General features: G+C 35.5%; 1 protein-coding gene across 1 annotated transcript; it reads left to right on the top strand.

The window, feature by feature from the left end:
- On the top strand, positions 1-10,375 carry CYL1 (alpha-N-acetylglucosaminidase family / NAGLU family). Its single transcript, XM_021944581.2, has 19 exons — positions 1-489; positions 1,329-1,402; positions 2,157-2,368; positions 2,741-2,862; positions 3,470-3,555; positions 3,680-3,774; positions 3,975-4,056; positions 4,348-4,454; positions 5,478-5,508; positions 5,973-6,090; positions 6,552-6,602; positions 6,698-6,807; positions 6,973-7,075; positions 7,322-7,420; positions 7,731-7,841; positions 8,426-8,673; positions 9,042-9,279; positions 9,641-9,719; positions 9,849-10,375. The coding sequence occupies exons 1-19, from the start codon at positions 280-282 to the stop codon at positions 10,082-10,084; spliced, it is 2,412 nt and encodes an 803-aa protein (XP_021800273.2). The 5' UTR covers positions 1-279; the 3' UTR covers positions 10,085-10,375.
- The last annotated feature ends 608 nt before the right edge of the window (positions 10,376-10,983 follow it).

The following is a 10,983-nucleotide window of genomic DNA, read 5'->3' as shown; positions in this document are numbered from 1 at the left end:
CTAAAAGAAATCTTATGTAATCAGTAGAGTTGATTCTGAAGAGTGAATGTAGATGGATGACTTACTTGGTATTGCTACGCCTCGACTCATGTGCGGGGCTTAGTTGTTTTCTGGGTTTCCTTATTTCAACAAAAAAAAAAAGAGTGAATGTAGATTTTAGGCAGTAAATTCATGGACATCGATAAATTACTCTGGTTTTAGCAACCAAAATGAATTTTACAAAATTGAGCCGTTGATCACCCACTCTATCCTCTGAAGCACAACCAGAGCAACCAAACCATGCCCAATTTCAAAACCCAGTTGCTGATTTTGATTCTTGTACTTGTACCAATAGTATCTCTATCAGAACCAGAAGCAGTTGAGGCTTTGCTGCGTCGTCTCGACTCCAAACGGTCGTCTGCTTCAGTTCAAGAAGCTGCAGCTAAAGCTGTTCTCGAAAGATTGCTTCCTAACCATGTAGACAGTTTCGAGTTCAAGATTGTCACCAAAGTACCATCCTTTTTTCTTTCGTTTATTTATTTTTCAATCGTTTAACATTGGATTCTGGGTTTGACTTTCTGTGCTGTTTTATAACTGCCTCATTTCAATTGGGCTTTTCTATAATTTATATTACCAGCTTTCTATTCAAGATTGTCACCAAGGTAAGTCATATATTCTGTGTTTTAATTTTTGATCAAATTTGGTTTGTACTTCATTTTCTGCTTAATTACTTCTTCTTTCCGACTGGATTTTCTTCAATTATGAGGTTTTATCTCTATTTTCTGTTTGCTTATCCAGTTGCTTTTTAAATATTCTAGACTGGTTGGTTGTTCCTTTATCACATTTCCCATTTCTCTGGCCTTTCCTTGTGATACTCTGTTTGGTTGCTGAGAAAAGGCAGCAAAAGAAAACAAGAAGTAGAACGTTTAACTTCAGATGTTTCGTTAAAGGGGGCTAAACATAGTCTTCAAGAAGTTAGTATGTGTATCAGTGTATGCATTGTTCAGTTTATGATTCATCTCTATATGGTGGTGCGATATCTTTGCTTGTTGAGAAAAGATAGAAAAATATGAAATTATAAACTAAAGTTTTCATCATTCATGGTTGAAATGACTGTTGTAGATATAATTATTTTTATCATTTATAATGTGTTTGATGGTTGTTTACTTCTATAGCTACTTGCCCTCCTTTAGACTGCTCTATGTTCTGATGCTTGATTGCCCACAATATCTGCTTGGAAATGCAGTCTTACATTTTTTTTTTGTTCTTCATTCCTTTTATTCATCATTGACTTTGGTAAAATGTTTGATCTAAGTAAACATTCTGACTGTTTGAAATTCGAATATCAGGAGGCTTGTGGTGGACAGAGTTGCTTTTTGTTACACAATAACAAACTGTCAGGCAGACAGGGTCCTGAGATAGAGTATGTTGAATATTAGTCTTGCCAAATATAGTAAATTTTTTCTTCTTTTTCAGTTTTAAAACAAACTTTTAGAAGAGTATTACCTACAATGCTTTTTCTATAATGTTTCTTCAAATTTTCTTTACAAAATAAGCTTAGTATTTGCCCATTTTTATCTTAAAATTTTCTGGTTTATACTGATGTGCTTGCATATGAATTTTAGGCTTATATTTTGTCTTCAATTTGTTGTAAAACCTGTAACCAACAAAACTTTTGAACTTGGAAAAGTTTAACAATGTAACTCTTGTCATTCCTTTCTTTGAATTCATAACAAGCAAGTATTGTGGACGGGTTATACTTGGCTCTCAACATTGTTCTGAACTTGTTCAATATTGATTCAACATTGCTTGAAATTTGATTTAATCTTATCTATTTTAAATTTCTTATGAAATTAAAATTTTATCAACCGTTACTTCCTTTTGCATAAGAATACATCAGAGCCAATTACAAATGGGATTAACACTTTGTGACTAAACATTTTCATTTTTCACTGGTTCCTTAGCTGTCGTATTTTAAATTGGCTGCATTGACAATATGAATCTATTGTTTATATCCTATTAAGTGTACGAGGATAGATTGATTTCAAGAGCTAGATAGCTTAAAACTCAAAGACATTAAGATATCAAGGAAGATAAAAGAGAACAGAATGATAAAAAAAGAGAAAATGATTGTATCGTAAATTGTAACTGTTATGAAATGTTTGATTCCCTTCTAGGATTAAAGGGACCACAGCAGTTGAAATTGCATCTGGCCTTCATTGGTATTTGAAGTATTGGTGTGGTGCTCATGTTTCTTGGGACAAGACTGGCGGTGTTCAGGTAGTTTCCATACCGAAACCAGGATCACTGCCTCGTGTAAGAGATGAGGGATTGAAAATTCAACGACCAATCCCATGGAACTATTACCAAAATGTTGTCACATCCAGCTGTGAGTAGTGACTCTTTGTATCTTTTTTTCACTTCAATCAGATTGTCTATATATTGTTGTTCTATGGTTTTGGGTCATTTAGAGTAAAAAAAAGGCAGCTGATGCACGAGGCTCCTGCTAATGTAGAGTCTAGGCAGGCAGGACATACACAGCCATACCCTGGTTTCCAGAGAGGTTGTTTTCATGGCTCAAGCGTCACTGAGTTTGAGAATAAAACCAAAAAAAAAGAGTGATGAAAAGTGAATTAAGAAACTAAGAAAGTCTACTTAATTTGCATTAAAAATTGCCTTCAAATGTAATACTCTAAAATAGGTGATATGTTCTTGGCATTGGCAAATCAATAACCTTATGTGATATTGCACATTTTTGCAGATTCCTTTGTTTGGTGGGATTGGGAAAGATGGCAGAAAGAAATAGACTGGATGGCTCTTCAGGGGATTAACCTGCCTTTAGCATTCACAGGGCAAGAATCAATTTGGCAGAAAGTTTTCATGGTAAATGATAATTGATCTTACATACATAAAGGCGTTCATCAAATTCTAGGCCTCTAGATTTTATATCTTGCATCATGTTGCTACTTTTTACGAGTTTTATAGCTTGATTATGGGTACATGAGTTTCTTAATTAGCACATGGCTTCCATTTATAAAAAAAATGTAACATAAAACCTTGAATGTTCAGCCCAAGAGACATGAAAGCTTATGTTTGTCTGTTAAGCTACAATGTATTGCACATATGTTCCTTTTGTTCTGTGCTCTTAATGTTTTTGCATCACAGCTAGAATACAAAACAGAAGTGAACTCCCAAAACTAACAAGCATTTCTGGTTCTAAGTTTCTGAACATAGCCTTGTATAAGCCCTTGGATGATTATAATATAATTTCCTATCTGACAGAGTTTTCTAACTCTGTAATGACAGATATGCTATAGTGGCAGATGTATATTTGTGTGATCTCGGAATTAATTTTATCTTCTGTTAAAGTTTTTGCCTTGTCTAAACAATGCACATATGCTTTCCAAGTACATAAACACAGTTTTGTCGGCTCATCATTCTTGTCTGTCATTAGGCTTAAATACCTTTGACTAGAATATTCTTGTTGTAGGATTTCAATATTAGTAAGGAAGATTTGAATGATTTCTTTGGTGGACCTGCCTTCCTTGCGTGGGCTCGCATGGGAAATTTACATGCGTAAGTGGAGCTGATATTAAAATCTGTCATATATATAAGATTCTATTACTCATCGTGTGGATGTTGCTTGTGCACCTCATCGTGTGTTCTTGGTTAAAAAAAGCTGACAGTATTCTTATCACAGGTGGGGCGGGCCTTTATCACAGAATTGGTTAGATCAACAATTGGTTTTGCAGAAACAGATACTAACTAGGATGCTAGAGCTAGGCATGACTCCAGGTGATGAAAATTCTCTATGGGAAAATAGGAAATTACCCTCAAAGATAATTTTTTTCAATTGATGCTCTCAACACCAGTAACACACTATTTTACATGTCTCTTTTAAACAAGTATTGTGTTTAAAGAGGTCTATGTAGACACAGACCACAATGTCATGTAGATAATATGGATACTCGTGTGTAATCTCTTCTTTGATCCAGTGCTACCATCTTTCTCCGGAAATGTTCCAGCGGCATTGAAGAAGATATATCCTTCAGCAAATATAACCAGACTTGGAGACTGGTATGCGATGTTTTACTTTACACAAGTGCTATCATGATGTCACTTTATATAGGCCCCATATTGCATAGCTTTGTGTGACTTGAAGGTCTCTGAATTCCTACAATTACTTCAAATCACATCACATGACATAGTTGGAACAACTAACATCAGGATCTGCATTTCATACAAAACCCTCATTTTGACTTCCATGTTTGAAGTTGGAAAAACTTCCCATTCTTGATGTACTATATTTTGGAAGAAGATATGCTATATGTTTCTGTTGAGGTTTTCCACTTTTTTTGTTATGATTAGGAACACTGTTAACCGCGATCCTCGTTGGTGCTGTACATACCTTCTCGATCCTTCTGATACTTTATTTGTTGAAATTGGGACGGCTTTTATTAGGCGACAAGTTGAAGGTGTGCTTCATGTCCATTAGCTATAAATTAAAATTGCTACAGTTCTTTACCATTAGATTATCAACCAATATTGGATCGTTTTCTGTAGCATCTTTAAATATTTAACTTGTTATGCAGGATTTCTCATAGCAGGAAAGAACTATATCAAAATGTTTACTAAAATTGGCAAAAACACATGTATCTGATCTCCACATAACCTTGTTCATGCATGTTCAGCTTACATATGGACATTATGTAAACTTGCTAGTGTAAGTGTGTATACATGCGGATGCATATTGCCATAGAATATAGGGTAAAAACATTTTTGGTCACTAGGTTTAGGCCCGAAAACAATTTTGGTCACCACAATTTCAATTTTCTCAATTTCGTCATCACACTTGAAGTCGTCAGCAATCAAGTCCAATTAGTTATTCCGTTAGTTTGCTGCGTGCGTGCAGGCGCATTATTGCCTTTTCACCCCAGCCCAGCTATCACAGTGGAAAACAAAAACCCTAATCTTATGTATTTAGCTTAACAAAAAGGGAGGGCAGGTGTATCCTTGTATTTTCTTTTCTTTTCAACTTGTACATCTCTGGTGACTCAGTAGATCGTCACTAAAAGGCAAACTGTTCAACTTCCAAAAAACACAAAAATTCACATCTTGCCGTTTCTATTTTTAGCACTCTATTGGCATCCAGGATTCGAGAAACTTGGATTTCTTTTAGAATTTCAGAGTTATTATAATTTCCAATCAACCTTTCAGATAAGACACATACTGTTGCTTTCAAACTTGTTTGAGTTCTCCAAGTAAAGCACTTTATTTTTTATGCTTGATCAAAATTTTAATGTTAAAGTTCATTTGTGCATAGATAGATAGTTGCCTATGCAGGATTTGACAAACGTGACCTAAACATGATGTCTCCAGTTTCTTGTTTTATTTTATGTTTGTGTGAAAGTAAAGCACATTGCTTTTAGTATGTCGGATTAATGCCTGGTCATAATTATAATTTTTCGTGGTTTACATTTCATATTTATCTTTTACAGAATATGGGGATGTGACAGACATCTATAACTGGTAATTTCTCTCCTCTTTTTTTATTATTTATTTACCTTGGAGTATGTTATATTAAAACATCTCATTTTCCAACTCAAGCTACTTTACCTTTTTGCATCTAGTATTTATTCATTTAAAGAAACTAGTGCTGTTGGTAGTTTTCAATGAATTATATTTTTCTTAGTAATGCCCCTTTGGGCACAGCTTCATGGTAAAGGGTAATGCATCTGCTTTTCAGGGGCAAGTTCTAGCTTCAAGCCTAGGCCATATCCCTTGGGCTTTCTGAACCACATTGCCTAACTGTTCTGCAATTTCAGTCCTGTGTTAAGCAGGCCGTTTGTTTCTTTTTTAATCTTTATAACCAGTTGAAACAGAGCTCTTCTTTTATATTTATCTTTCCAAACAAGTGCAAGTCTTCCTTGCATATTATTAGTTTGTTCAAATCTTGCATACTAAGTATGTACGTTATACTATGCTTAATGCAGTGATACCTTCAATGAAAATTCTCCACCTACAAATGATCCAGCATATATCTCATCACTTGGAGCTGCTGTGTATAAAGCAATGTCCAAAGGTGATAAGGATGCTGTGTGGTTAATGCAAGTATGTTCCTAACTTCAAACCACTCCTCCCGCTCCCAGCCTACTTAAAATGAATTTAATAGTTTCTATCTTATCCACTCATTACTTAATTAATACTTAATAACCCTATATTGAACGGAAAGACCAGAATGATTTCAATGATGTACAAATTTGGCAACTGGTACTTGTCATGTTGATAAATTTGCCTGTCAATTTGCTATACAGTGTTTATTGAAAATTTGATTCCCTTCTAGGGATTTGCTAGCCACAGCTGTAATTCTAATGCAAGCAGCACTATCTCCATTTGTTAACATATATATATATATGTGTGTGTGTGTATTTTTCTAACATGACCAATATATTAGTTACAGACCTTGACAATTCTCAGTTCGCTGTGTATTGAGTTTGTAAACTTTGTATATGAGCAATTTTACTCAGTTATGGATAAAATTATTCAAAGTTGACAGTTATGCCATTTTGTAGGGTTGGCTCTTCTATTCGGACTCCTCTTTTTGGAAACCGCCTCAAATGAAAGTAGGCATTTAGATTGTAAATAAAGATACAGATTTTATCATACTATATACACACAAAAATCCCCATTGTTCTTTAACAACTTAAGAACAATGCAGGCTCTTCTACATTCTGTGCCGTTTGGAAAAATGATAGTTCTCGATCTATTTGCGGATGTGAAACCAATATGGAGAACATCATCTCAGTTTTATGGAACTCCTTATATTTGGTAATTGGCTCTTCAATTTGTCAACTGTTATTTACATCTTGATTGAGATGTTTAATCCTCAAAATGCATCTCTCTTAACTCATTTGTTAGTATCCACTTTTACTTTATGTTTCAACACCTGTAGCCAAAATGTTTCTTACTTGCTCAACTACTAATGTACATTAGGTGTCTCTTGCACAATTTTGGTGGAAACATTGAAATGTATGGCATATTGGATGCCGTTTCTTCAGGTCCAGTTGATGCCCGAACGAGTGAAAATTCTACTATGGTATGCCAGACACCTTGTACGCATGTCCTATTACCGTGAAGGACTTCTCTTTTAAAATTATAGTTCAAAGTGCCAGTATCTTGCTATCCACGCTCCATAAATAATACTCTCTGACCAATGTTTATTTAGTTTTAGTTTTATTTTTATAAAATAAGACGGGGAATGAGAATCATATTTGATATTTTTATCTTATAGAAAATTACTTATTTTGAGGCACACTCAAGTAACTTGTCGATATTATAATAGGTTGGTGTTGGCATGTGCATGGAAGGAATTGAGCACAATCCAGTTATTTACGAATTGACATCTGAAATGGCATTTCGCAGTGAAAAGGTTCAAGTTCAGGTAATTATGAGTTTTTAAATGCTATGCAATAAATCGATTAGTTTTGGATGCTTTTAGTTCCTCTTTTAATTGGGTAAATCTAAATATTAGTTTTCCTATGCTAGTTAGAATAAAGTAGTTTCACATTGGCTATTTGCAACTACAACCTGGAGTCCCAGACATAGTGTACACGGTAACAACTCATGTTCACCTACAATCAGCATGCTGCAAGTGCATGATGTAATTAGGATGAGTAAACAGCCTTATGCCAGATTGATGATTGCTGAAATTATTTTCTGTACACATGCAATTAACTCTTTTGTCTTTGCAGGATTGGCTAAAAACCTATTCCCGTAGACGCTATGGAAAAACAGTTCATCAAGTTGAGGCAGCTTGGGAAATTCTTCACCACACAATTTACAATTGTACAGATGGAATTGCTGTGAGTTTTTCAATAAAATTGATCCCGTGCCTATATGAATTTTATTTCCTTAGGAACATAATCTTGGAACACAGGTCAAACTATGAAAGGGATGCATCATTATGCTGCCCTTTGGGAATGGTTATCTCAAGTATTCTGATACTTTTATGGCATCACACAGGCTCAGAATGGGGGTGAGCGAGGGGAGCCATGCTTTTATCCATTTATGATATAGTTATTGGATAGTCGCTATTTTGTCCCCATGTTATCCTTCACTGTTTTACATAAAGTTTTAAATGACTGATGTGTTTAAATGATAGAGATTCTTCCTTTTTCATATCAGTTTTATGTTACCTCAGGTTATTGCTCGAGAGAGAGGGGGTTTATGATATAGTTATTGGATAGACACTATTTTGTCCCCCTGTTATCTTTCACTGTTTTATATAAAGTTTTAAATGACTGATGTGTTTGAACTTGGGATTGATGATAGAGATTCTTCCTTTTTCATATCAGTTTTACGTTGCATATGGGTGATGCCCTCAGGTTTTGATTGTTGCTCGAGAGCCAAAGTACTATGAATGATATGGACTTTTAACTTGTCGCAGGACCATAACACTGATTTCATAGTCAAATTTCCTGACTGGGATCCATCGTCAAATCCCATATCTAACGTTACCAAACAAAACCAGATGCAAATGCTCTCAGTGCTTGATAGAAAGAGAAGAGTTTTACTCCAAGAAACCAGCGCTCATTTGCCTCAGGCACATTTGTGGTATTCTACACAAGAGGTGGTCAATGCTTTACGACTATTCCTCGATGGTGGTAATGATCTTTCTGGAAGCCTAACATATAGGTAAAGGCAAACCTAATCGTTATGTTGGGATATGCTTTCTTTCCATCTACTACTCTTATTTCCTGTATGAATCACATGATAACTCTAATTCTTTTGAATGAATCCTTTGTTCCCTGGTCGAAATATTTGTTTTTATTTTGTTCTTCTTAACTTCATAGCATGCATGCTAAACTAAATTGGTAACCAATTTAATTTCACCTTCCTTCCAGAGCTTGTTAAATACAATTTCTTTATCAACTAATCTTTTTGCCAAAGGAACTTAGCTGAATAAGACGTTTGACAAATATAACATATCATGTTCATGATTGGATTTTTCCAAAAGAAATAAAGCATTGGATCATTCCTAACCATTCTGAGCACTGCGACAGATATGACTTGGTTGATTTAACACGGCAAGTACTGTCCAAGCTAGCGAACCAAGTATATGCGGATGCAGTGATAGCTTACCAGGGGAGGGATGTGAAAGCATATAGTCTCCATAGTCAAAATTTTGTTCAACTCATAAAGGATATTGATGTACTTCTTGCTTCGGATGATAACTTTTTACTTGGTACCTGGCTCGAAAGTGCAAAAAAGCTGGCAGCTAATCCTACGGAAAGGAGGCAGGTGAGAACAAACTTGTCCCTCTCTGGCCTATTGCTTTTTGCTTATGAGAGTTTTCTTGAGGGTAATATCACCCTATCTGCAATTAATTTTGACATATCAGCATGGTGCAACAACACCTTCAAGTAGTTTGAAGTCTGCTAAGCTACACGTTTTCCTTTTCCCACTTTGAATAAATCTATTTTAGGCTTATGCCTTCTGTTTAACCAAGGGGGAAGGGTCACCTTGTCTTTTCTGCTTGGTTTGTCAACATTTTATTGCCCTGCTGAACATCAAGAATTCAGCCCAAGTTGCGCATTAGGAAAGTATGTAGACATAAAGTAATATAAAAATTACTGATAAAAATTCTTTTTCTCTTTTTCAGTATGAGTGGAATGCAAGAACACAGGTGACGATGTGGTTTGACAACACAAAAACCAACCAGAGCCAGCTTCATGATTATGGTACTCGTAATTTCAATGTCACATGATGTAACTCGAAACTTTGTCACATTTTTCTTTTCCTCTCTCTCTCTCTCTCTCTCTCTCTCTCTCTCCCCTTATGTGTAACAAATAAATTTTCCTTGTCACCAGCAAATAAGTTCTGGAGTGGGCTATTGGGAAGCTACTATCTACCACGAGCTTCAACCTATTTTAGTTATTTGTCAAAAAGTTTGAGGGACAATAAGGACTTTGAGGTGGAGGAATGGAGAAAAGAATGGATATCGTTGTCAAACGGTTGGCAAGCAGGTACCGAGCTTTACCCAGTGAAAGCAAAAGGAGATGCTCTTGCCATTTCTAGAGCATTTTATAAGAAATATTTCAGTTGAGAAAAATGGGGTTTTATTATGAGACAGGGAAGGAGTTATGTTGTAAAGTGGCCAAACCCGTCCCAGATGTATTCTTTACTCGAAGAGCCCTTCCCTTTGCATGTTGCATCAGTAATAAACTTATTTTTTTGCTAGACATCAATAATAAACTAGGGTCATTGTTTATCTCGAGCATTGATGTAATTGAGGTTATGCAACCATGTAACAATATTAACAGTGGAAATTAGAGGAAGAATGCTAGGCTTTGATCCTCAAAAGTTGAGGCAAATATATCAAAACCGCTTACATCAATCAGCACTGGAAAATCTGGAAGAAAAACCTTAATATTAGCAGCTAGCTATTAGCAATTAAGGCTGTGTTTGAGAGTGATTTTTACAGTGCCAAAAGCTGGTTGAAATGTAAAAAGTGCTGTTTGGGGTTATGTGCTTGCCTAGGAAGGAAGCATTCTCATGTTTTTGTAAACAAAGTTTTACCGAACGAAAGCGATTCTTACTCCCGAACTCGACAATTGAACAATTATTGGATCATGAGAAAATGACAGGTGATTCTTTGGATACCCAATAACTTTTTTCTGGACACCCAAGAATTGCTTACGGAAAACCAAGAATGTCCATTGATGTTCATAGAATCACCCAAAATGAATTGATTACAAGAGAGGGGCTTCCCTTTCTATACTCGGTTCCCTTCATCATATCTCAATTCCTAAATACTTATTTCACGTTTCCAACTGTGTTCAGGAATTAACCTTTGTTTTCTTGAATCTTTACATAATCCAGGGATGACTCTTCACATATCTCAAATTCTCTAGGATACAATCAGGTGTTGTAAACTGGAGAGTACAGACACTGAAAAATTTCACTATAAAAAGGCTACTTGATCAACTTCCAAGGCTGTTGTCG

This window comes from Prunus avium, chromosome 2, assembly GCF_965620075.1.
Source record: "Prunus avium chromosome 2, drPruAviu1.hap1.1, whole genome shotgun sequence".
NCBI lineage: Eukaryota > Viridiplantae > Streptophyta > Magnoliopsida > Rosales > Rosaceae > Prunus > Prunus avium.
The sequence above is the reverse complement of the archived record's forward strand: the minus strand, read 5'-3'. Positions and strand labels throughout refer to the sequence as shown.